The sequence below is a fragment of the Ambystoma mexicanum genome, chromosome 9, assembly GCF_040938575.1.
Source record: "Ambystoma mexicanum isolate Mex_15411 chromosome 9, UKY_AmexF1_1, whole genome shotgun sequence".
Classification (NCBI taxonomy): domain Eukaryota; kingdom Metazoa; phylum Chordata; class Amphibia; order Caudata; family Ambystomatidae; genus Ambystoma; species Ambystoma mexicanum.
The window spans coordinates 605,536,935-605,564,860 of NC_090931.1; the positions used below are offsets into that span (position 1 = coordinate 605,536,935).

Sequence of the window (27,926 nt, forward strand, 5' to 3'; positions counted from 1 at the left end):
TGATAGCTACTAAGCAAACAAGCTTCTCAAGCAAAGTGACAAGCTGACATCAAAAGGTTTTTTCTCAGAAACACACATGCTGCCAAGGTCTGAAGGGTTACAAGGGTACCTAGCCGAACACCATGAGCCTGGCCTCTGCAAGATTTACATAGCCAAATAAAACTGTAATGGACCACCAGTGCCTAGAGACATACTAGGCATGTTGGAAAATTCATGTTCCGAATATGCACCTACTTTGAAAACGAGAGGCAGACCACACTGACTTGTACTAAGAACCACAGGACGGTGCACCAACTCAGGAGGCAACGGACTAACTCTGGCCAGGCCTGACCAAAACAATGCAATGGAAGTAGAAGTCTTTCACACAAACCTTCAAGATCACTGAACCAATCAGTCAGGGGCAGGGACAAATAAGCCATCTTTTAAAAGCAGACCCAACACTCCATAAGCCATCCCTCAAAACAGTTAAAAACAACCAGTTGGATCCTCCGAGGCATGCCCGATCTCACATTCAAGGACAGCTAACAAACTGTAAATTCATTTTTTAAATGTCAACTGGAATTGAATGAAAAATGTGCCACTTATCAATACAAATATGTTATAAAATAAAGCTATAAGTCGTCTGAACATTATATTTAAATGTATAAATTATGATTGGCTATTTCCTCTAAATCCTTCCGCTCCAATATAGACCGCAATGCCATGCAATGTATTACAATAGAATGCACTTTTATGAATGGCAATTAAGGCTGTGCGAAACTAATTATTTTAGAATTATTTGATTTTGTACAGGAGATGGTTCATTAGAAAAACAGAAGCAAATCTACAATAAACTACCTCAAACTGGAAAACAGGAGAAAAAAGTGATTAACTTGCTCAAGACCAGGGTGTGGCTACAAGGCCATGTAAGAGGACGTGTTTGCTGGGAGCTCCTACTGATTCTGAACTGATCCAATGAAATAGCCATGCAGAATCTACCTACGACAGCCGGCACTGCGTGTGCACAACTATAAACAATCAGGGCATGACTGGAGCTTTTATTTAAACAGATTGCCGCAGCGATTCCCCCGTACGCAGCCGACCGAAAAAGTACAGCAGCTCGGGGGCGAGCAAACCAAGATGGCGGCACGAGGAAGACAAAGGGTCTGATCCGACGAGCGGAACCCGTTCAGGGGTGGCCGCCTGTGGGCAAGTCGAGCGAGTGCCGGATGGTTTGGAATGCTGGGACTCTGATGGGAGTCGCGTCCACACCGCACACGGCAGACGGAAAGAGGCCGCGAGCGGACTTGCACCCGGGGTCCTGTGAGGACTGGCACTGCTAGCCGGGTACACCCAGTCTGCGACCCGACGGTGGGGGATATAACATGGAGGCCCGCGGCGCACGGGGTTACTGTCTTGGAGGCTGGACCCCGGAGCGCACCGAGACGAGCGCAAATGCTCGGCCCCGGATGTAAGCGCATGAGATCCTCCGGCAGCACATTGCCCACTCGGATTGAGCGCTTGGGGAAACACGCGAACACAGAGGCGTGGAAAGCCACCCTGTGTATTGCATTAAGCGGATCACCCTGAGTGGAACACTGCTGGGAGCAGTAAGAGCAGAGCTACGAGCACCGTAGCTGACAATAGACAGTTGGCAACATGTCGGAAAGCCCGGAATACATTTATTACAGCACTCCATTGAGAGACTGAGGGGTGGAAGCCCACACTTGAATTCTTACGTGTTACAAGCCCCATTGCATCATCCTGAGGAGGCTAGTCAGCACAATGGCATAACGAAAAGTAAGACTCTGTAAAAGATGATCCAGCCACTCGTGGGATACAGACAGGTTTACATAGACATGCAGTGACAGGCAGTCGCTGGGAGTGGGCAGGAAGGAGCGCGCACGGCGAACCTGAGGCGGCCATGGATGATAATTGCAGCTGAAGGCGCACAGATCGCCTCTTGAAAGTGGAGACAGACGAGAGGCCAGCAGAGCCCGCAGCGCCATACCAGTGGTAGGCGGAGGTCCTGGAATCTAGGTCGACTGGGGCAGGAACCTGAGCCCTGAGAGGAAGGAACTCACCCACCAGATACGTGGGAGGACATAGTCCATTCTGGAAATAGGAGCAGTTGCTGAAGGGCATCCCTGGGCAACTTGGCACGCTCGGAAAGAGAACAGCACGTGCTGTGGCCGGCCCACTTCACCCTGACGTATTAAGATGTCTAACAAGCCCATCAGATTGAAAGGCAAGCAGCCCACACTGGACGAATTTGCCAAAACACCACCGGGTGTCGAAGGGGCAGAAAGACAAGACTCCGGTTGAGGGCCCGGACGTTATGGGCAACCAGGAGGTATTGGCGGCAATTGCAGACCTGAAAGTGGCCTTGGAGACCAAACTGGGCCTGGCAATAACCTAACTGAAAGCTGCACTTGAGCTCAAAGTCGGGGCGGTGCAGGAGGACGTGAATCTTCTCCGGCGAGACGTGAAACGCTCGCAAAGCGCACGGGGGACCTGGAAAAAGAGGTGGCCCCGAACACGGCGACCTGTGTGGCCCACAAATCTGAACTTCACGCCTTGATACAACGTGTGGGCAACCTGGAGAGTAGGGCGGAGGAGGCGGAGGGACGCGCCCGAAGAAACAATATCCGTATCATCGGCTTGCCAGAAGGAGCGGAGGGACCCAACCATACGGAATATGTCGAGTCAATGTTGTTACAGGAGATAACCGGGGGGAGCCCTGTCCCAGGGGTTCGCGGTCGAGAGGGCGCACAGGGCCCTGACGAGGAAGCTGCCGCCGGGGAACCCTCCCAGGCCGGTAATAGCCAAGATATTAATCTACCAAGACTGGGAAAAAATCCTTGAACACTTTCGGAAAGGTGGCACGATACAGAGAGGTGCAGCGAACATAACGGCATACCCGGACTATACCTTACAAGTACAGCGCAGCCGCATGAACTTTGGGACCGTGAAAAGAAGATTGCAGGAAGCGGGTCATAGGTACATGCTGCTCTACCCTGCTAAATTGAAGGTGGTGTTCCACAAGGGTAGAACCTGGTTTTTCGACACCCCGGAGGATGCCATGGGATGGTTGGATACGCAGAGCTGCCCCCAGGAATCGGATGTTCAGGGAACTGACGGAGGAGATAAGTAACATGTGCCTGTAGCGCTCTAGGTGCTGCAGCTAATGACAATGGGACTTGAATATGGCATTGCATACAATAGGTGAAAGAGTGGGTTAAGAGCTCTCGCTATAGTGGCATTAGAAACTTTGATAAATATAGGAGCTGCACGGAGCATGACCCCACACACCCATAACATATAGTAAGTTAGGTCACTGGTAGTCCGGTGACACCCTGCTGGGTTCTGGGCCGGGGCTTTCTGGGGCAGAACCAAACGCGGGGGGGGGGGGGGGGGGCTGAGATCCAGGGATGGAGCTGGGCACTTGTTGGGAGGGAGAGTTGTTGGGGAAGGGTTGGGAGGGAGGAGGGGCGGGAGGGAGGAGGGAGAGTTTGAGATGTACATAGTTATGGGGGGTTTAAGTTTGAACATGAGCCTATATAGAAACATTAGACGGTTGAATCTGTATCGCACGGCAGGGTGGGATCTGGTAGAGGTCGAGAAGAGAGATAGTAATGAGTCATGGGGGATCTTAAAATAATCACATGGAACTTTAGGGGACTTAACAGTCATTTAAAAAGGAATAAGGTTATGCTGTATCTAAGAAGGCAAAAAATAGATATTGCGCTACTGCAGGAAACGCATTTGACTCGGGAAAAGATGGAGTTGGTTGTGAAGAAATGGAAAGGGGTGGTGGTGGTAGGCTCGACATAGTCAGCGTATGCCAGAGGAGTACTAATCTGGGTGGCGCTGCACGTCCCATTTCAACTGCTAAAGGAGGTGGCGGAAACAGATGGGAGGATGGTCATGCTGAGAGGGCTGGTAGAAAATAAGGAGATAAGCATTGTGAACACATATGCCCCCAATCAGAACACGGCAGCATATTTCTGTGTACCAGCCTAGCCATATGTGTGGGTAGCACAGTGATCTCGGGTGGGGATTTTAACTGTGTACTGAACCCCAACATAGATAGAACGGATGGCAAGATGGATAGACCTACCCCAGCGGCAAAAGTATTACAGACACTGCTAGATGACTTTCGTCTGGCGGATGTATGGAGAACACCACACCCCCAGGAGAGGCAATATTCGCATTACTCCACCCCACAGCACCTACACACGAGGCTGGACTATATCTTTGCCACGTCGGATGTGATAGCAGTGACCACTCAGATAGAATGTAAGGCGAGGGTCCTTTCAGATCACTCGCCATTGGTTTTTGGGTGGCAATACCGCCCCCCGAGAGCACGGATCCCGACGTGGCGCCTCCGAGCTGAGGCGCTCAAGGACCCAGTCTTCAGAGAAGATATAAGAGAGGAGATCACCAATTATTTTGAGGAAAATACGGGTAGCGTTGACTCAGCAAGCACATTATGGGAAGCCTTTAAGGTAGTAATGCGAGGGGTTGCCATAGCAAAATCAAAAGGCCTGCAGGGCGGAGTTCTGGCTGACCTACAAAGAACAGAAAAGGAATTGGAGGGAGCATTAAAAGGGGGATGCGAAGACATGGAGCGGGTTCTCAAGCTGCAGCAGAAATGTGCAGAATACTGGGAAAGGCTCTGCAATCTCAACTACAAAAAGTACATTGAGAGACAGCATGCGGGAGGGGATAAAACTGGACGGCTTTTAGCATGGCTATACAAGAGTGAGGCTCCCAGACCCATGATTAGAACGATAATGAGAGAAGATAGTGTTGTACTGGACACCCAAGAAGGAGTTAACAGGGAGTTTGCAGAATATTACAAGGTGCTATATACAGACAAGAGGGGAGGTAGCCAAGAGGAAATATTAGAAACACTAGAACCATAGGACTACCCATGATAAGCGAGGAGGAGAGGGAAGAGCTAGATGCACCAATCACCCTAGAGGAGTTAGAAGAAGTGGTGAGGCAGCTACCTACCTGTAAGACCCCAGGGGTGGATGGGCTCCCGAGTGAATTTTATAAAATATACAGGGAAGAAGTGCTTCCCCCATGGAGCGGGTTCTCAAGCTGCAGCAGAAATGTGCAGAATACTGGGAAAGGCTCTGCAATCTCAACTACAAAAAGTACATTGAGAGACAGCATGCGGGAGGGGATAAAACTGGACGGCTTTTAGCATGGCTATACAAGAGTGAGGCTCCCAGACCCATGATTAGAACGATAATGAGAGAAGATAGTGTTGTACTGGACACCCAAGAAGGAGTTAACAGGGAGTTTGCAGAATATTACAAGGTGCTATATACAGACAAGAGGGGAGGTAGCCAAGAGGAAATATTAGAAACACTAGAACCATAGGACTACCCATGATAAGCGAGGAGGAGAGGGAAGAGCTAGATGCACCAATCACCCTAGAGGAGTTAGAAGAAGTGGTGAGGCAGCTACCTACCTGTAAGACCCCAGGGGTGGATGGGCTCCCGAGTGAATTTTATAAAATATACAGGGAAGAAGTGCTTCCCCCAATGTTAGAAATGCTCAATGAAGCGTTTGAGGTAGGACGGTTACCCGAAACACTCAGAGAGGTGATCATTATACCGCTTCCTAAGCCTAATAAACCTGAGCACAGCTGTGGCTCTTACCGACCTCTCTCGATGCTGAACCAGGACAGTAAGATATTGACGGCTGTCCTGGCAAACAGATTGCGAAGAGTGATTAGCAAGTTAATTCACCCTGATCAGACGGGCTATGTCCCGAACAGGAACATAACTCATAACCATAGGCGACTCCGACGGGTGGTTGAATGGGGTAGTGCGACCGGAGGCGAAATGGCGATTGTGTCCTTAGACGCGGTCAAAGCTTTCGACTAGGTCAAGTGGCCATGGCTGCTGGCGGCCTTGGAGAAATACGGGATGGGGCCTGGGTACATGAGGTGGGCGAAGATGCTATACAGTGAACCACTCGCTAGAGTTAGAATGGGATCAGTAATATCTGAGAGGTGGCAACTTAGCAGAGGCAATAGGCAGGGGTGCCCTTGGTCCCCGATGCTTTATGTATTAGCCCTAGAGCCCCTAGCGATATACCTCAAACAATATGATATGATAGGTGTTGAGGTGGGGGGGGGGGAACGACACCTGATCTCCTTATATGCAGATGTTCTGTTGCTATACTTAAGGTATCCAGAGGAAAATCTCCAGTACATACTGGAGGTGGAGAGATATGCAGGGCTGTCTGGGATAGCAGTGAATCCTCGGAAATCTGGTATGTTTCTGTTGGGCAGTGCGTTCTTTCCGGTATCTTGGGATAGACGTGTACCACACGGTGGAGGAGGAACATAGGCACAACACTGAGGTGGCAATCGTGAAAATTGAGAAGTGTATGCGATTCTGGGTAAAGTTGCCCCTAGCTATGATGGGACGGGGTGCAATGCTAAAAATGGTGGTCCTGCCTAGGCGCCTGCATTATTTTAGTAATATTCCATACATGATACCTAAGAAGCTCTTTGCTAAACTGAACAGTATATGTAGGGATTTCTTGTGGCATGGTACTTGAAACAGAGTGGCGCTATGGAAGCTGCAGAACTTCTATGAAAAAGGAGGGATAAAACTGCCTAATTTTGAGGTTTATTATTTAGCAAGCCAGCTGCAATATGTGGCTAAGTGGCTCTCGGAGGAAGTGACCCCTGAATCTAGACTATTTAGACACGATAGCGCTCCATTTTACTTAAAAGAAATGATTTGGCTGCCCAAGTCTGAAATGAGAGAGCGCCCTAGGATGATGACACTTGGGTGGCAGATGTGGCGTCGGGCATGCCGGATGATGGAGAACCCATTCCCATGCTCCCTGCAGGTACCGCTAGTCGCATTGGCAGGGGAAGATATGCAGTTAAGGGAGATAAGCAGGACTCACTGGGAATCGGTGGGGCTGGTAACGTTGGGAGATGTTTGGCAGGAGGGGACCATTTTGGATTTTGAAACTCTTGGGGAGGAAATGGGATTGCATAAGGGCCAGTACATCACATACCACAGGATAGTGCAGAGAATTCGGAAAACATGGCCTGAAACAGTATTGGAAGAAGAACCAGATGCGATTATAGAGGCGATATAGGATATATCGGAGAGGGGGTGGGGGGCACGAGATTGCTAGACTGTATGAGATGGTGATGTCGAAGGTTGGGAAGGACTTGACACAATTGAGACTAGATTGGGAAGCGGAAGTAGGAACCCCGATAGAGGATGGGATGTGGGAACGAGCCCTGGGATACCACAAAAAGGTGTCAAGAAATGCGAGACTAAAACAAATACAACTATACATAACTCACAGAGCATATGACACCTATGAGGATATCCAGGTTCGAAAACGCTGGACGACAAGCGTGTCCCAATTGTAACGAGGAAAATGCTGATATGACACACATGTTTTGGTCATGCCCAGTAATTGAGCGTTTTTGGCAAGAAGTCGCACAAAAGCTAGCGGAAAAGGGGGTCACGATAATTATAGATACAGCCTGGGCCTGCTTGTTGGGAGGGTTTCCCAGATCGTCCAAACTTAAACATGTTGGTAAATTGAAACATTTAGCATATGTGCTTTCTAAACGTAGGATTGCAATGGGATGGAAAACTCGTCACAGGCCACGGGTCGAGGTGTGGTGGAAAGAGTTACAGAAATGGGCAGAGGCAGAAACAATGTATGGCAAGAGGCAAGCACTGCAGGGGGGGGGGGAGGAAGAGACAGGCGCCCTGATGGCATGGAAATCATTAATAGCGGAATTATTTGGAGCAATACAAGACCGAACAGAATCTACGGAAAGTGAGACCCCGCTGCGTACGGCAGATACAGAGTACGAAGAACAAACGGGCTCATGAAGAGGGGTCAGAGGGGGGGAGCAGTGATCAAGAGTATTGAACAATGGTATTGCTATAAAATGCACTGTGTGTTTGGTTGTATTGTATGGTTTGATTAATATTAAAAAAAACTTGCTCAAGACCAAAACCACTGATTTAAAACAAAGAAAAGCAAACTGATGCGAAGGAAGCAGCATTCACTTTTTTCAAAACTGGAGGATAAAACGCACATGTTCACTTGTATTTTACTTCCACAGCAACCAAAACTTTCTCATATAGATATTTAAGGTAACAAGAAAGAAGAGACTTACTTGGTGAGAACAGTGATGTGTGGATAGTTCAAGTTCAGACCTCGCAGAGACTCAGACAGGTCCTTGTATGGGCGGTACCGGTGTGGGGTAGGATCACCCAAAGAACTCATCAGGAGTTTCTCCAAGCCTTTTTCTGCAGAGAGGTCCTTGATTAACGTTTCAAACTCTCTTGTTCTCGGGTCATTATCATCTGAGCTAGCTGGCCCTGCTTTCCCTTTCTCATCATTAGAATCTGGCATGGAACGGGCAAGGGTGAAGTTCACCTGAACTGCACTGCCGTCCTCTACTGTCACTGTCTTAGTGAGAGGAATATACCTGTTGACAGAACAGAGAACAAACAGTGAGCTCATTACAAATGAGACATTCCTCAGTCAAACGTATTGTCACATTGAAAAGGTCTCATCACCTTTTCGGAACAGGACTAAGAAACCAGGTCTACACACTAAGTCAAAGGTTACAAAGATGCGGTCATGCTCCCCTCTGAAAAAGGAACCACCACGCATTTCTGAAACCATTCACCGACAGCTTTAATTTGGGAGGAAGCAAACTTTAGATTGCTTTCCTGGATACTGCATCACCCATGATAAAATGTTTACATTAACATTCTCACAATTCCACAAAGTTAACAGTCCAGGGCAATTTTGAGCAGCATTAATAACCGGCAAGATTATTTTTGGCAAGAACGGTGCCAAAAAAAAAAAAATGTTACTCACCGTCATTACTGATTAACTAGTCCATATTCCCCTTTCCTACATACTGTAGGTGTGTCCAGTTCTATGGCGGTGACATTGCATAGGAATATAAACTGTAACCTATTAAAAATGTAAATTGGTTCTCTGAAGAAGCAAGCTCACATCCAAGCCTGCATCTTTGGGACCACCAACTATTCTGGCAAACAGTTCAATATCTGCAAGGAACTCGCCAATCCTTCTGCAGTCTCCACATGCCCCCTTCCTTCCCTGACATTCTCTAGACTAGACCCCTCTATGAAGGTATCCTCCAAACAGCAGCTCCCCAGCTCCTCTAGAACTATCAAGGACAACATTGCCTCCCTGACGCCTTCACTTCCTGATTTCTGTAACCACTCCTTTGCTCCTGGCTCCTTCCCTCAAGCTCTCCCCTGTGCTTCCCAGTCCTGAAAAAACCTTCCGCTGACGACTCCTGCCCGGCTACCTATCACCCCATCTACATTACCCCCTTCTGTGGCAAACTCCTTGAGAAGCTTGCCATCTCCCAACTGACCCAACATTCCAATTCTGTTGGCCGTCTCCACTACCAGCAGTCTGGCTTCGGAGGAGCCAGAGGCATATAAACTGCTCTACTGAACACCTGTGATGACCTGCTCTCTAATCTGGACTCTCCCGTTCTTATCCTCCCGGATCTTTCCACTGCCTTTGACATGGTCAATAATGCCACCCTGTTAAACCAGCTCCGTGACACCGTAGGCATCACAGGTCTGGCTTTTGACTGGTTGACCTCCTTCCTCTCAAATAGACCTCAGGTTCAACTGGGCCCTTTTCTCTCCCCCTATTCCACTCTCCACCTGCAACATCTCTCAAGGCTCTATCCTCTCGCCATGGCTTTTCAATATTTACCTTTCCCCATTGGCCGTTCTTATCTCTTCCTTCTCTCTTCACTTCCAGCGTTATGCCGACGAGACGCAGCTCTCATTCAAGCTGCCTTCTCCCTGCTCCACTTCATTCTCTCTCATCCGACTGTCTGCCATTTAGTCATGGTGTGCTGCCAATGATCTCTCCCTTAATGCCAGCAAGACTGAGATCCTTTCCATTGGGACCCAAGCTCCTGCCTTCCCCTCCCTCTTGTCGTGCTCTATGGGATCCCTCCCTTCACCTTCCTGCGAGACAAAAAAACCTTGCTGTCATCTTCGATTCCTTGCTCGCATTCTCCCCTCACATCGTTGACCTTGCCAAGAAGACCCCTTACCAGCTGCACCTCCTTAGAGGTATTCTCCCTTTCCTCACCTTCCCCCAGAAACTCATGCCTACAGAGCTCTGGTCCTCTCTAGGCTCGACTACTGTAACATCCTCTTCCTCAATCTGCCTTCACCCCCTTCAACTAGTCCAGAATAGAACTGAGACTTACTATTGGCGTCATGCCAAGGTACCACATCTCTCCAACCCTAATTTCTCTCCACTGGCTCCCGGTTGCTGCTAGGATCAAATTCAAGACCTTATGCATCATCCCCAAGGCTTTCCGTGGCCTGGGATCCTGCTACATTCAACTGGCTCTCCCTAAAAACCTCGCTCCCAGAGCCCTCCAGTCTGCTACCACCAACTCTCTGCAAATCTGTTGCTTCTCTGAGCAAAGTGTGGGGGTAGATGTCTCTCCTCCGCAGAAGTCTCCCTCTGGAATGGGCTCCGTGCCCCTCTCATGCTTGAGCCTGATCTCTTTAAGTTATGAAAGCTTCTCAAGACCCTCCTTTTCTCCTCCTCCTCTCTCCCCCTCCCCTTCTAACTCCCTCCTTCTTCTCTAGGACAGGCTGTCTGGCTCCCGCCGAGTACTGGAGGGTCCCAGGCCCCTCCGCCCAGTCCCTCTCCCCAACCTTCCCTTTGCTTATTCTAAAGCACCAAAAGCCCACGAGCATCAGGGCGCTATATATACTCAGGGGACTTAATGAAAGACGGGAAAAGATCCAAAAAGCTCATGCGATTAAGCATGGGATTCGTTGACAGTCAGGGTGAGATCATTCAAATAATGTTTTCAGATGTTTTTGAAACGTTAAGTGAGATGATTCCAGGCTAATTCTAGGGGTAATGTATTCCAAAATTGAGCAGCGAGAACCGGCAATGAATGTCCAAGACCCCTGGCTCTATTAGATCTTGAGACAGACAGCAAACTGCTGGAGCGGAGTTGCTGGTAGGGGACATATAATTCTATTTTGTCCCTTAGAAAGGCAGAAGCATTTCTATAAAGGCATCTGTGAGCAATGGCAGGGGCCTTAAAACAAATTCTTGCTGACACACACATCAAGTGGAGTTCCTTTCTACCTTGAGTGACATGCTCTCTCCTTGCAATGCCATGGATTATACGAACCGCATCATTTTGCAGTGTTTGAAGTCTCTTTACACCACTGTTGCCTGCACCAATCAGAAGGGCATTACAATAATCTATCCAAGGCATGATTATTGCCCTGACCAAGACCACGCAATTTTTGGGGGACAGAAGAGATTTAGCATGCCTTAGCACCTTCAGGTGATACTGTGAGCTACAGACCATGCCATCAACATGTGCATCAGAGCTGAGGGAAGTGTCACTATGCACACCAAGCATTTTAACTTTAGCCATGATCTTTATACAATTGTTTTCAATATTCATATTAGAATATTCAGAATCTAGCTTGCGTAGAGCCAAAGATCATTAGCTCGGTCTTCGGTGGATTCAAACACATCCAATTGTGCGACATCCATCCCTTTACCAGGCCATTTATGTTATTGAGCCGAATTGAGTCAGATGCATGATCTCCACTGAGCTCAATGAGCAGTTGAGAGATGTCAGAATAGTTGGAAAAGTGGATGTCAAAAGTGATGGGAATGTCGCAGAGAAACTTGATGTACAAATTAAACAAAGTTGGAGACAAACAGCCACCCTATGGGAAGCCACAGTCTATTGGCTCGAAGTTTGAGGAGGCATCTCCACCAGCACACTCGTGCTTAGTTGCTTTCAATGGCACTTGCCCTTTGGCTGCATTGCATCACCAGCACTTCCCTCTTCTCCCTTCCCACCTTAGTACTTAGTTTGGCGCAAACCTGCAGTCCGGCCCCCTCACACTTTTTGTTGTAGTAGGGCCGTTATTGTATCTTTCTCCCTTGTACCCACCCCCATCCCCTTTTGCTTATCTTGTGGTGCTTTGAAACACCATTGTTGTATAGGCGCCTTACAAATATACAACAAGAAAGCTGTGACAAATCCAAGGAATGAGGGCCTTCTCCCCAAGGGGAGAGTTTTACTTGGCGCCTGCTAAGTAAAACTCTTCCTAGAGGTTTGGTAAGAGGGATCTCACTGGGAGTGACTCCCCTTTAAGGGACAAGAACTTGTAAGACTAAGAGCTCCCATACTTCCCATGACCACAGTATTCTCAGCATACATGAGAATAGAGGCATATGCTGACTTAATGGGGCCTTTGAAGAAGGTTGGTGGGTTTGCTGTCCCCTCCTTTAAGCCACAATCGAAGGACCAATGGGACTACATCTCTCACCTAAAGAGATTCATACAAATAATCATTCCCTTACCTGAAGGAGAAGGAAGGCTAACATTCAGGAGGAAGGAAGGACACGCAGAATGGTTGCTGCCACTCAAAGCCAACACTGCCTGGATTCAGCACCACAGCGAGTACCGGGTGGCTGGAGAAACCACACAATGCTGGCAGCTCTCTATCTGAGAGGAATCCCAATGCCATCAGAGTGGAAGACCAGTGTGCTGGGGAACAGGCCCCCTCCAGTGGCAGCACAGACCGAGAGTCCTGAGAAGTCTGCTGCTGACAGAGCGACTGCCCCTCCCTGAAGAGAAGACCGCAGAACAGTAGGTACCAAGTGTGTGAATCAGAGGGAGAGGGGGCAGTTGAATTCCATGGTCGAGCCGTGGGTAGTTCAGAACATTGTATTCCAGAGGCCTGATGTGACCGCTGAAGATGCTGGCCAGAGGCATACTGAAAAGAAAAAACTATCCCCCTCATCTAGAGGAATCCCAAGAGAACAAAGCATAAGAGATATCCCAAAGGGGAGAGCAAGAAAGATACATCAAATAAGTGGCTGTGAGTCGCTGTGCGCAGGCGAACCCACATTCCCTATGCAAAAAGGGACCAATAAAAAAACAGAATCCAAGAGTAAAGTCACAAAGGATGGGGGCTGGGGAGGAGACCAGAAAAATACACAGCAGAGCTGAGAAGCGGACCCAGGAGGGATCTAGGCAAATTGACTAGGTCAACCGTAATAAATACAGAGCCAAGATACAAAGCTCTAAAGTGACCAAACAGCTGAAGTTATTTTGAAAAACCCAAGTACTTGAATCAACACTGGAAAGCAGAACAGAAGGGTCTACCAGAGACCACCAGACATTACCCCCTATGGAAAGATGGACCAAAATTGATAGGAAGTGTCAAGAGGCACTAATTAAACTACCCTCAGATATACACCAGTTGTTAAGACCAGGAAGAAGTAGACTGGTGAAGTTCCTCAAGCACATAAGGGAGGGGCCCTGTAATTCGCCCTATTCATTTGTATCAAATAACTCTTAAAAACTGTTACAAATCTGAATTAGTAAAGCCTAAAAGGAAGACAATTTTCCATAAGGATTATAAAGACTTGGAGGAACGAGCAAAGAAGGCTTAAGACTTATTTTCCCTAGACAGTGTTGGAACTGTGGCCAGAAGCCTAAAGACCGCAATAACCAGAAAAGGACATTCGAAAACATGTATAATGGGAGGGGTCACACACCACCCAACAACCAACCAAGCCAGAACGTTTATTTACAGCATTTTGTTTTCTTTAAAGTGGTAGGGCCACTTAGGTAGCTTAGGTTTGGGATGGAGGACAGTGTTATGTTGTGTAAGACGTTCTGACAAGCACCTTTAAAATGTACTTTCTTAGACAGGGAAACCTCTTCATAAAATTAGGTCTAGTTTAAGGATTTTCTATTTGTTAATAAAGATCCAGTGTTCGAAGTGGAGGGGAGCTGGGGGCTATTTAGCTCCTCGATGTAGCCTAGGAGAACCTGGTTAGCTTGACACCAATAGTAACCAGGAGCTACTTTTTGTTCCCCAGGCCAAATGATATAGACCAAACGCATCTATGTTAATTTACCTCTGTGCGTTTAACACCATCTACAAATCAACATTAGCACTCATCTATACAACATTTAAAACGTAAAGGGTCATAAATAATAGACAAAATTATATTTTATTATTATATTTTGAATGGATTGTGTTCTCCCACGTATTCCTTATGTTATATCTCCATATCCAGTTTTAGCTGCTTTAGAAAATTTACAGCAAGGGTGCAGCGCGTCGATACCCGTCGACTCAATGTTCCTCGAGGGCCTCAGTCTCGGTGTCAAAATCATCAATGGTATAGCGCACGCAGCGACCGTTGGCTTCAGTTCTGTTTTTCTTCAAGAGCTACCGCTTTGGAATTAAAGCACGTTTCGGTTCCTTGTCAAGAAACCATTCTTATTTAGTGAAATAGATTACATTGTCAGCATCTTCGACTCGGAGATAGGGGGTTTAGAAAATGTCACGACTGTGGGGTGAAAATGTCCCTTACGGACACCTGTCGGAAGAAAGCTAGAAGGTCCCAATCACGCAGTGGCTCACACCAGTCTTCCTCACGGCAGTCGAAGAAAAGGTGCCACGGATCGCAGTCATCTAGTTCCTCCCTGGAAATCGGCCTCACTGGCTGAACGGGAGAGGTTCAGACTAAATGCTCAAAGCATTCGTGAATGAGAGCTCAATCTCCTAGAAGACAGATAAGAGCCACTTCCCATGTAGACAAACGCAACAAAAAGGCAAAGGAAAAAACATGCGCGCCTTCGGGCCAGAGTGTCCAGGAGAAAACTCCTTGGGAGGCCTGGAAGGTTCCCTCGAGTAGAGAAAAAGACTCCTTCGAAGCCAATATCATTCATGCCATCGGCGCCAAAGACTCCAAGTTGATGCCTAAAATAGCCTCCACGCCACAGACAAAGCCCTTGATGTCGACAGGGAAGACTTCAACTTCATTGTCGATGCAAATAGCTAAAGCCTTAAAGGATGTTGATAAAACTGTCACCTCAATGCACAAGAAAGACTAAGTCTTTTTACTAAATTTTTGAGGATGAGCCATTTCCGGATGAATCACAACCCTTTGAGTTACAGTATGCGACAAAATGTTCCAGAGGCCTTAATTTCAGAGGACTCGAGAATAAGAGACATTCATGAAACCCTGCAATCTGCAAGTGGGTTGAACACTTTGCCAGAGATAGAGATAGAGTTTGGTAACCAGATCCCTCAGACCATGCCAATTGATCTTACAGACAGCTGATGTCTATGGTCATAGAATATCTGGGATGAAAAAGGCCTGCACGACATTTCGAGCAGGACGACCCCAATGATATTTTAGATAAGGGACCCCAGGAGCTTCACAAAGGAGAGTTAATGCCAATTGGGAGACTCTGGAATAAATTCCAGCAGTGAACAAAAAACTGACAAGCAAGTACAGAGTGTCAATCAGTGACCCTTACTAACAAAGCATTCAACTCCCAAACGTTTGGTAGTTCAGGCTGCCTTCTACATCCAAATAAAATGCATACCCAACTACCACCCCCCATGGACCTGGATGACAAGCGTTACGACACTGACTAGAAAGGTTTTCTCTGCATGGAGTATGGCCCTTAAATCAGCAAATCCCTTATCGGATTGCATAACGATGTCAGCCTAACATATCCCCGAAGGGGAAGAACGAGACTGCTTCTTAATCATTGTCAAGGAGGGGAAAGATGCAAGGTGCGAATCCCTCCAGACTGGTCTCGACTCTGCCAACAGTATCAGCAGAGCAATGGCAGCTAGCACTGCAATGTGCAAATTTGCCTGGTTGAGAAAGTCTGGTTTTCCAGATGTGCAGTGTAGACTGCTTAACATGCCCTATGAAGGCACACATTTATTTGGTAGCAATGCTGATGAGAGCCTGGAGAAGCTGCAGACCTCCAAAGCAGTAGCTAAATTGCTTGGCGGAGCAACCAGACAACCACAAATTCGCCCCACTGGTACAGCTGGGCAGGGCAGGTCCTTTCTCTATTGCTCATCAGTTGTAAGAAGGAGAGGACTGTCAAATCAAAGAGGTCAGAGAAGATTCCCACGTGGTGGACAGCAAATAGGTGCTAAGACCGCCCAAGCAATGGCTGCTTTACCCTAAGCCGCTGCATCAGCCACCTCAAAAACCTCCGAGGCCTTACGCCACAAGACCCTGGTAGGAGGCAGACTCTTACAGCACCTGAAAGAATGGCGGGCTATTACTTCAGATGCATGGCCATTGGAAACAGTTGCCCAGGGCAACTGCCTTCCCATTCTAAAAAGGCTTCAGGATCATCCACCGGGGAAAAGCTCTTTCAAAGTTCCAGATCCGCTCCTTATGCAGGAAATGTTGACCCTGCTGGAGTAAGGTGCTATGGAACCATTGCCTGTAGCGGAGAGGAACAAGGGTTGGCACTCCCCTTATTTTCTAATCCCCAAGGAGGACAGAGGATTGAGACCCACCTTGGTCTTAAGAGACTTGAACAGGTTCTTTAGGAAGGACAAGTGTAAGACGGTTACCCTTTCTCAGATCCTTCAGGCCCTCCAGCTACCGGACTGGATGATATCATTGGACCGTCAGAATGCTTACCTTCATGTGCCAATCCATCACAGGCACAGAAAGTACCAGAGGTTTGCCGTTGGCGGTTCTCATACCAGTTTCGAGTTCTGCCATTTGGGCTGACCTTCACCCTGAGGGTTTTCACTGGCGGTGGTCATAGCGAGTCTCATGAGAGGGGGTATCCACGTCTACCTCTACCTGGACGATTGGCTGATCAGGGCTCGGTCACCCAATCAGGCCCTGGAAAATCTCAGTGTAACCTGCCACTCTCGCCACAGACTGGGCTTCTCCCTCAATTACAAGAAGTCCCGAATGATACCATCTCAAAGGCTTCAATTAATCGGAGCTGTCCTAGACGCTTACTTGGGAAAAGCCTCGCCACCCGAGGTGAGGGCTCAAGACATTCTCCAGATGGTCACCAAATTGCCCAGTGTCTTCCGGCCTCCAATTTCTTGAGGTTTCTCATCCTCATGGCATCCCACATTTTCTTAGTGACAGAGGCCCGCCTGAGAATGACATCACTTCAATGAGTCCTCAGGACTCAATGGTCCCAATTCTTGTGCAGGATGTCAGACCTTCAGGTTCTGAGCAGAGTCGCACAGAACCTTCTGTGGTGGCCCTGCACGAACATTTTAAAAAGAGAACCTTTTTGGCAACTATGGCCGGAGATAACCACAGTGACTGATGCCTAACTTGAGGGGTGGTAAGCCCATGCCAACGATCTATCAGCGGCCATTAATCTCCATTGGAGTCCAAACTACACAACCTTTTGGAGCTGAGGGCAATCAGCCTAGCGCTGATGGCCTTTCTGCCCTCTGGACGGGGAAAGAATGTCCTGATAATGACGGACAACACAGTGGCCATATACTACCTCAACAAGAGAGAAGGCGTAGGGTCACTACCACGGTGCAGAGAAGCAATGCAGCTCTGGTTCTGGGCAATTCACGCAGGAATCTTTCTATCTGCAGTTCAGCTAGCCAGAGAGGAGAACATAGCAGTGGATGCTCTGAGCAGGCAGAGCGGATGCCCATGAGTGTGAACTAGCTCATTAAGTCCTTCAAGAGATCTTCACCCTTTGGGGAACCCCTTAAGTGGATATGGTTGCGACCAGCGTCAACCGGAAGTGCGGATTGTCCTGCTCCAGGGAATTTCCCCCAAGAAGCGCTATAGGAGACGAGATTGTAGGGGACTGGGAGTTTCTACTCCTGTACATGTTTCCTCTGGTCCCCATCATTCCTCACGTGATCAGGAGGTTGAGGAAGTTTGGAAAATCCATGATCCTAAATGCCCCGGATTGGGCCAGGAGGACATTGTAACCGGAACTTCTGGACATGTCCATCAGTCCTCCAATACGTCTTCCACAAAGAGAGGACCTTTTCACGCAAGAGGAGGTCAGGTTCTCCATCCAGAGGTTAGGTTACACAACCGTCACATATGGTATCTGAGAAGTTGAGAATTGGGGCCTCCCAGATGACGTAATGGAGATTTTGCTTTTGGACAGAAGGCCAGCAACGAAATCCTTATAGTGCTGGAAATAATTCTGCAGCTGGTGCAGGGATAAAAATGTGGACCCTTTTACATGCAGTACACATATGGTGTTATCATTCTTCTTACACCTGGCAAATCTAGGGCTCCACATTGGTGCAATTAAAGAGTATCTAGCAGTCCCAACTATGTTCAAGCGCGCCTCTGAAGAGGTATCTTTCTTCAAGATTCCACTGGTTATACAGTATTTGGAAGGATTGACAAATGTTTTTCCTCCGGTCCCTTTCCAATTCCCGCTTTGGGATATCAAACTAGTTTTAAAATTCCTAATGTGTGCTCCATTCGAGCATATCCACTCCTGTTCTACATGATTGTTAACCTTAAAGATCATCCTTTTAGTGACTCATCTAACAGCCCATAGGGCGAGTGAACCTCAAGCCTTGTCCTGCAAGCCTACTTACAGTCTTCTTTAGTGATAGAATGGCCCTTAAGGTTCAACCTACCTTTTTACCAGAAATTGTGTCCAAGTTTCATATAAACTCCAAAAATCATTCTACCTTCGTTCTATCCCCCACCTCATCCTGAAAAGGCAGAGAAGAGGCTATACAGGCTTGACGCAAAACATGTACTTAGTTTCTGCATTTCCAGAATGTCTAAATTAAGAAAAGACTCAACTTTCTGTTGGATCCACAGGCCATAACTTGGGTACGACGGTCTCAAAAAAACCTTTATCTAGGTGGATCATCCTAGGAATCTCAGAATACTGCAGATTAGCTGCAAATGATCTTTCTGGTGGTCTTAGAGCAGATTCAATCAGGGGCATGGCTACTTACTCTGCCTTACAAGGGGGAGTACCAATTTAGGATATTTGTGAAGCTGCAACATGGTCCCCAGTCCACACTTTCACAAAACAGTCTGGACTCTTCCTCAAGCCGGGAAGGTGGTTTTGGGAAGGCAATGTTACATTCTGTACACATAGATCAATAAGTAACTCCTAAATTCTAATTGGAAACTGTAAATTCGAACTCCCTTCTCCAAAGATGCAAATACTGCTTTGGGAGTCTATCATAAGATGAGGAATACATGGGAGGACACAATCATTCAAAGGACAAGTTACTTACCCATGGTAAAGTTCTTTCGACTGGATTTTCCTCCCACGAATTGCTCATCGCCCTTTCCAGCCTACCCTGCAGAAGAATTTCCATGTCATTGCAGCTTACGCTCTTTCAGGGTGAGTAGCTGTTGGGTGTAGAATAAACCAATACACGTAAACACTGAACTGAAGCAAACCATCATTGCGTGCACTATATACCATTGATGAGGACACTGAGATGGAGGCCCTCCAGGGACATCGAGTTGACAGGCATAGACGTGCAGTACCCCCTGCTGGAAACATTTCTCCAAGGCAGCTAAAGCTGGATATAGAGATAGAAGATGGGGAATAGGTGGGAGGTACATCCAGTCGAAAGAACGTTACCATGGGTAAGTAACGTATTCTTTTACATCTTATGTGGAAGTTATATTTGCATGTAGTAGCGCCTTGCCCCAGCGAGTTAGCCCATGGTCACTGGTTAATGCTAGATACTCAGGAGATACTTTTAGCTTCTGCTTATCCAGTATTCATTTAGATCCCTGGAGATCCTGTGCCAAACCTGTCCAGTTCGCGTCATACCTTCGACCCACCATGAAGCCTACAACTGACGAAAGGATAGCTTATGGGCAATGCGCACGCCTTGGCAGCAAGACGACGCGGAGCAAAACTGGTTCGATCCCCAGGTCTGCGCTTGGAAAGTTCTGGGTATTAAGCGTGTTATAAATAACTAATTATAATTATCTAAAACAGGGAGTACAACAGACGTCTCAGCGCAAGATCTCTCAATGCATCTTTTTTTTCAAAATCGATCAATGGAGTGAAAACCGAGATTTATGTAAGTCATTCGGAAAAGCCGGGCAAAGGCACAAAAGAAAAGGAACCTATTGCAAGGTTGGCTGAGGAAGGAGCAGAAACTGCATTAGCAATTAATGCCTATTCCAGCCCCATGGAGCACAACAGAACATCTAACATTTCAATTCTATAATTATGCTTTATAGACCCGCTCTGGGAACCATCCCGGGCTTTATGGGCCCAGAAGTGTACAGAGGATAGCACACGGGCAACGCACTGGTTTTGAAAGCAAGATCACGCATTGCAACAGAGGTTCAAATCTCAGATCCACGCTTAGAAACCGAACTCGGGTACAGCAATAGGCGCATTATAAAAAAATAAAAATAAAGACTGAGTTAAGTGCCGTTTAACAAGGTTTACGGCTCAATGGTGCCGTTTATATATAAAGATCATATAACCCACATTGCGATTGAAACTATATATGCACTATTAGTTCTTCAGCCAATCTCCTGCAACCACCCAGGCAGATTCTGTACACAAATCCACCTGGGCAGTCTCAGAACTGGCGGCAGACACGCACTGCCTGTGGCATTCGAAATATAGTATTTTTGTTTTAATCTGTGGGCTATAAAAAACATTCTACAGACTGTACAGTGTCATTAAGCCCCCCCGTTCCAAAGGCTGGAACAGGGGGGATGGGGGGAGATAACGGCAGGGCAGCCCAAATTAACAGCCCGAGCAAAGAGTGTCACTAACGAGGGCTCCACACCGTTACCCCACCACCATCCCAGTACTTGGAATGGGATCTTAAGATCATTAGCACTGGATTACCAAAGCAGTAATCCTGGGTGCTTAAAAAAAACAAATAAATAAATAATAAAGTATTTTCTGCATGCGGAGCCCCTCTTTCCTTTCCATGGCAGCCTGAGGGAGCAAAGGGCAAAGAGCGCCTGCAGCACCTGCTGCCGCCAAAATAAGTAGGTGGAGGGAAGACAAAGGGGAGTGGGGGATGGGGGGGGGGGATGGAGATGGAGGCGGGAGGAAACTGGCCATCAGGCAGCATGGAACGCGGGCTGAGATCGCCGGCTTCAGCCCGCGGACCTAGCCACTTGTCTGGCCCCCTCCACAAGGGTTCTAATGGTTCTTATAGCCACAGTTCGTCCAAGAGAACATTCCAACTGTTGCAACTAAGCTTTATAGACACAGCAAAGGCCAGGGCCATACCCAGATCTTTGTTGTATTTATATTTATTTTAAGAACAAAGATGTAAATTTTGTTCAGAAATTATTCACATTAACAAATTTACAAATGATGGAGGCAATCCCGAGAAAGGTGCCTGTGCAATACGACTAAGAGGAGAACAAATGGTGAGCCAGTTTACGAGAGTGTGAACAAAATGGGAAATAGGCTGAGGAAACAGGCCAACAAATTGTTTACCTCTGGTAACTTTCTTTCGACTGGATGTTGCTCCCACGTATTTTTCACCTTAAGCTATCTTATTCCCTTCCAGTTTTAGCTGATATGGTAAAAATGTAAAATAAAAAAACACCAGCAGGCACTGTGTGTCGATGCGGTCACTACGTCCCTAGAGGGCACCCGTCTCGAGGTTGACATCATCAGGGGATATATATAACACGCACAGCTCCAATTAACTTAATTCTGTTTTTACGCCTTCTTCCCAAAGAATTACCGACATTCAAGTGTCCAAGACAGTATCAGACAAAGGAACGTAAAGTGTAATGCATGGAAATTCTACTGCATGTAGGCTGGGAGGGGTGATGAATACGTGGGAGAAACATCCAGTCACAAGAACGTTACCGGGGTAAGTAACCTGTTGACTCCCAAAGCAGTATAAGGTTTGGAGGAAGGAGTACATATTTTTGAATTCATTCTCAAGTTTTGTCATGGACAGAATGCAAAACCGCCTTTCCAAATCCTTCTTCCTGGCCTGAGGACGAATCTAGGCAGTAGTGTTTTGTGAATGTATGAATGGTAGACCAAGTTACTGCTGCATAAATGTCATTTTTCGGCATCCCTCTATGTAAATCAGAAGACGTAACCATGCCCCCCTGTGGAGTGAGCCCTCAGGCCTTCTGGGGGATGCTTTCCTGCAAGACTGTAGCATGCTGATATAGGACATGTCAAATGTAAAATCTAAGTGCAATTTTTGGATATAGCCTGTGTAGCCTTTCCTCCTCCTTGCAAGGATGTGGCGGCAGATAAAATGTTGGCAACACAATTATGGAGCGCACAAAAGAAATGTTAGTACAAGATTCAAATCCCAAACTGGAACTTGAAATGGTGTAGGAGGGAACACATTTGTGAGCCCCTTCAGAAAATGTATAATCAATGGCATTTTGAAATATGAAACTTCTTCCAACGTGCGCTTGACGATCAAAAGCTCTGCCAAGTACCCTTTGATGCTAGGGGGCCCCAGATTTGCCAGGTGTAGTAAGACAGACAACATGATAGGTGTATTGCACAGAAAAGGATCCACATTATTTTCCTTGCAACAGCAACAGAACTTGTTCCAACAGCAGCGGACTTTGTTGCTGGCCTTCGACCGAAAGCAAAGAAGTTACTTACCGCTGCTAACTTTCTTTCGACTGGATGTTCCTTCCACGTATTCCTCATCTTTGATATTAGTTATCCAGCTTCAGCAAATTCAGAATGTTTTTTTTTTTTCCAGCAGAGGGCGCTGTGTATCGATGCCATCGACTCAGTATCCCTCGAGGGCCTCGGTCTCGAGGATGATGTCATCTAAGGCATATATAACACACGCAGCGCCCTTTGGCTTCAGTTCAGTTTTATTTCCCTTTAGTAGAAATACCTGCATAAGCACGGGAATGGGCGTATTCAGCCTTGAAGGAACGAAAGCTGAAATAGCATGGGAAATTCTATGGTGGGGTAGGTTGGGGGGGCAATGAGGAATATGTGGGAGGAACATCCAGACAAAATTACTTTACCAGGGGTAAGTGACTTGTTCTTCATATGGATTGTGTCCTCCCATGTATTCCTCATCTTTGATAGAACTCCCAAAGCAGTGTTTGATTTGGTGGAGGGAGTAGAATTTGATTTTAATGGTATTCATGAACCAAGTGCAGGACTGCTTTTCAAAAGCTACCATCTTGACCAAAGGGAAGATACCAGCAGTAATTGTTTGTGATCGTGTGGATAGTAGACCACGTTGCTGATTCACAAATACTTTTTATTGGTACACTCCTCTGCAGGGCTGTAGAGGTAGCCATGCCCCTGGTGGAATGGGCCCTTAAACCTTCAGGCAGACCCTTCACTGCCAGCCTGTAACTTTCTGAAATGGCCAGAATGATCCATCTGGATAAGGTCTGTTTATTAACAGCCTGACACAGATTGTGGCCTGTATAGTCAATGAAAAGTTGATCAATACAGAGTTTTGACAGTCTAGATATATAAAAGCTTAAAGCTCTACAAGGGTCCAACCTATGTAACCTTTCCTCTTCCTTGCTAGGATGAGGGGGAGGACGGTACGGGATAGAAAGGACAAAACTATTTTTTGTCCCATGTGGAGATCAGAAATAATTTTTGGTAAAAATTAAGATTTAACCCTTAGAACTACCCTATCCTCATCAAAGATAGTAAAGGGTGGCTTGGACGAAAGTGCTTGCAACTCACTCACTCTACGGGCTGATGTTAGAGCTACCAATAGAATTATTTTAAAGGTTAACAACCAGTGTAAAGGTTCAAAAGGTGCACACATTAGGAATTTTAAAACCAGATTAAGGTCCCAAACTGCAATCTGGAAAGGAGATTTTGGGGATGTGGGGTGGGGGAGCAGATTAGGGATCCCCTTTAGAACTTGTATCACAAGTGGAATTTTGAAGTATGAACATTGCTCTGACTAGTGCTTAAAGATGTACAGCACTGCCAAATGGTACCAATCTGGAGACAGCGACTGGAGGAAATGCATACAGGAGTGGAAATTCGCAGTCCACCACAAACGCGTCTCCTAGTGCTCCTCTTGGAGGAAATTCCTGGGAGCTGTACTGTTCGCACTTCCGGTTGACCCTGGTCGCGAACAGAAACACTTTGGGGGGATTCCCCAAAGGGTGAAGATCTCCTGAAGTACTTCCTGAGCTAGTTCCCACGAATGGGAGACTGTGCTCCGCCTCCTCAGAGCGTCTGCCACCGTGTTCTCATCTAGGTGATCGGGAGATTCCATCTTGAATTGCCCAATACCAGAGCTGCATTGCCTCTTTGCACAGTGGTAGTGACCCTACACCTCTCTTCTTGAGGTAGTACATGGCCACTGTGCTGCCTGCCATTATCAGGACATTCTTTCCCCGTACAGAGGGCAGAAAGGCCTCCAGCGCTAGTCTGATTGCTCTCAGCTCTAAAAAGATGCATATGTAGTTTGGACTCTGATGGAGACCAATGACCGCTGACTGTCAGACTGTTGGTGTGGGCTCCCCACCCCGTGAGTGAGGCGGCCGTCACTACTGTTATCTCCAGCCATGGTTCCCAAAAAGGTACTCCCTTCAGAATGGCGTCCTCGCAGGCCCACCACAGAAGATCTTGTGCGACCATGCTTCGGACCTAAAGTAGGTCAAAAAATTTTCCTGAGAATTGGGACCATTGAGTTCTGAGAGCACACTGAAGGGATCTCATTCTCAGGCAGGCCTCTGGCACCAGACAAATGCAGGATGCCAAGAGGTCGAACAACCTAAAAAAAAAGGAAATCGAAGGCCAGGAGACACCGGGCAGTTAGACATTTGGTGACCATCAGAAAGTCTTGAGCCCTCCCCTCAAGTGGCGAGCTCTTTCCCAAGGATGTATCCAGAACAGCGCCGATGAATTGGAGTTTCTGAGAAGGTGTCATATGGGACTTCTTGTAATTGAGGGGAAAAGCCCAGTCTGAAGGGGGTGGAAGGGCCTGACGTTGAGATGATTCAGGACTTGTTTGGGAGAACGCGCCAATCGTCAAGGTAGGGGTAGACCTGAATCCCCCTCTCCTGAGACTCGCTGTCACTAATGCCATCAGTTTGGTGAAAACCCTTGTGCTGGGGTCAGCCAGAAAGGCAGAACTCGAAACTGATAATGAGAACCGCCAACTGCAAACCTTGGGTATTTTCTGTGCACGAGATGGATTGGCACATGAAAATAAGCAATCCTGGAGTTGGAGGGCCTGAAGGATCTGAGAAAGTGTGACCATCTTGAACTTGTCCTTTCTGAGGAACTTGTTCAAGTATATCAAGTCCAAGATGGGTCTCAGTTCTCTGTCCTTCTTGGTTATTAGGAAATAAGGGGAATGCCAACCCTTGTTCCTCTCTGCTACAGGTACTGGTTCTATAGCACCTTTCTCTAGCAGGGTTAAAATCTCCTGCACAAGGAGCGGATCTGGAATCCTTAAAGAGTTGTTCACCGGTGGATTGTTCCGAGGTCTCTGTATAAAAGGAAGGCAGTAACCGTGGGCTACAGTTTCCAAATCCCAAGCATCCAAAGTAATGTCGCGCCACTCTTCTAGATGTTGAGACAGTCTGCCTCCCACTGGTGAACTGTGTCTCAAGACCAAGAGGTTTTGAGGCGGCTGATGTAGTGGAAGATGGTAAAGATGCCTCTGCTTGAGCTGGCTTTGCACCTCTTCCTGGTCCAACACCAGGAAATCTTCTTTGGCCCCTTTGACCACCATTCCTCTCGCCCTTCCAACTGAGGAGTAGTATCAAAAAGATCTACCCAGACACGGTTGTCCACTGGGTCGAAAAGGCTGAGGTTTCCCAATAGTGGCAGCTAAAGATTTGGCTGCCGCCTTTGAGGTCTGCAACGTCTGAAGACTCATCAGCCTTTTTGACAATAAGGCGAGACCCGTCAAAGGGCATGTTGAGAAGTCTGGATTGCACATCCGGGGCAAAAACAGACTTTGGCAATCACGCAAACCTGCGCATAACGGTGCTAGTAGCCATGGCTCTGCTGATGCCATTCAACAGAATCCAGACCTGACTGAAGAGACTCACACATGGCTTCTTTGCCGTCTCAAACTATGGCTAAGAAGCAGTCTCTTTCATCCCCTTTGGGAATGTGCTGTGCCACCATGGAAATGCAGTCCCATAGAGTGGACGTACATTTTGCCAGGGCACGTGGAGTTGGCAGATTTGAGTGCCATACTCCCCGCAGAAAATACCTCCCTTGTCCATCGATCTACTCTTTTTCCCCATCCCCATCTGGAGGGATGGCAGGGTAAGCCCTTGCTTAGATGTTGCAGTAGCTGCCTGCACCAACAGACCCTCTAGAGTGGAGTGTTTCGACAGGTAGTCAGGGTCACTACTGGAAGGGCGGTACTTCTTGGTCAAGTTTATTTACAGCCGGTGTCTCCCAATTCGTTGCCACCCTTTTCTGCAAGGCAATATGAAATGGTAATATGGGATCTGACTTTGACCCTTATCTAGGATGTCCGTTAGATCGTCATGTTCGAATGGCAATGAAGGCCTACTCCACCCCATGTAGTCCACTACCTTGGACATGAGTTGTCTGTAGGACACACTGTCTGTAGGCCACATCTGCATGCTCTCCAGCCTCTGGTCTCCCAAACTCAACTCAGGTGAAGTGTCCACCCCACTTGCAGTCTGTAGGTTGTCATAAAGGTCACTCAACCTTGACTCCTCAGCAATAAAACTCCGGTACATTTGGCGTACCAAATTGGAGGGCAAATTGAGCCTCTACATCTGAGGGTTCATTCTCCTCATATATGGAAGTGACTTGAAATAGTCTTTCCTTGGTAGTGGTGCATAGGTCTTGTTGGGAATGAGGGGTTTTGTAAATGATGGATTAAACGCTGGGGTAGTCAAAACTTTCTTTATTGACGCCATAGGCTTTAATGCGGCGAATGGCGTCTATGGGGCAGCTGGCAATGAGCTGGCGTTGATGCCTTTGTTGCCGAAATCGATGTTGAGTGTTTGGCTGGCGTCAAAGGCGCCAAAGCTCTTGATGGCATCGATGACCTCGACCTCAACTTATGCTTCAGGCTCGACTGATCCTTCGATGTCACTTCATCAAATCTAGGCCTCAACGGCTCCAGATGTGGATCAGTTCTTTGTCCCGGGCTCGAGGGCAAGCAGGATTTAGGTCGAACCCTTTCCTTCCTGGCTTCTTTCGAAGGCGTAGTAGGTGCATGGCTTGGAAGCATCTGTTCAGATATTTTTAACATCTCTGCTCTGAAGGCTTCATATTCGGCCAGAGTGGATTTTTTAGTTGTGCAAGAAACTCTCAGGGGAAGCATCCGACGAAGTCGACCTATTGTGCCTTCTCTTAAACTTCGAGGACGATGACGCGTGGAAGAGCCATCTCGACTGCTTAACCGTCTTCCTCCCAGGAGAGTTGCCTCTCGACTCGTCGGTCGAAGGTTTTTTGATCAGGATAGAAGATTTGGGGACTCGACCTACCTTCAATTTCCCCTTTCGTTCCTTCAACGCCTTTCCTGTAATCGACTGGCACTTGGAGCAGTCCGAGGTGTTATGGTCTACCCTGAGGCACCACAAACGTAAGATCCGCATCGGAGATTTTTGACCCACAATCGCAACACTTTTTGAACCCATTTTTTGGAGTTGTCAGTGTCGAAGAAGACATTTTCTCGAATCTCTTTTATAAATAAAGTCGTCACTGGAAGCGAAGAAGCACAATGTATTTCTCGAAACTAACGCATTCACAGAATAACGAAACTGAAGCCAATGGGCTCTGCGCGTGCTATATATACCTTCGATTACATCATTCTCGAGAGGGGGGCCCTTGAGGGACATTAAGTCGACGCCATCAAATCACAGTGCACTCTGCCTAAAAAAAAATTCCGAAGCAGCTAAAGCTGGATAACAAATATCAAAGGTGAGTACTACGTGGGAGGACAAAAACTATACAAAATCTCCATTACGTCATCTGGGAAGTCCCAATCCTTATACATCAACCTCTCAGAAACCATGCTGGAAGGTTGTGTGTCGTGATCTTTGGATGGAGAACCCAACCCTCCTCTCACAAGAGAAGGTCCTCTCTTTGTGGAAAATACATTGGAGGGCAGAAAACATGTCTA

At 47.3% G+C, this 27,926-nt stretch overlaps 1 protein-coding gene across 1 annotated transcript in view; it reads right to left on the reverse strand.

Annotated features, from left to right (window-relative positions):
- CPD (carboxypeptidase D) overlaps window positions 1–27,926 on the reverse strand; it is a 750,705-nt gene that overhangs the window by 299,985 nt on the left and 422,794 nt on the right. Inside the window, exon 12 of the mRNA XM_069615245.1 lies at window positions 8,168–8,482. Within this exon, the coding sequence (XP_069471346.1) occupies window positions 8,168–8,482 (315 nt within the window). The remainder of the gene's footprint in view (window positions 1–8,167; window positions 8,483–27,926) is intronic.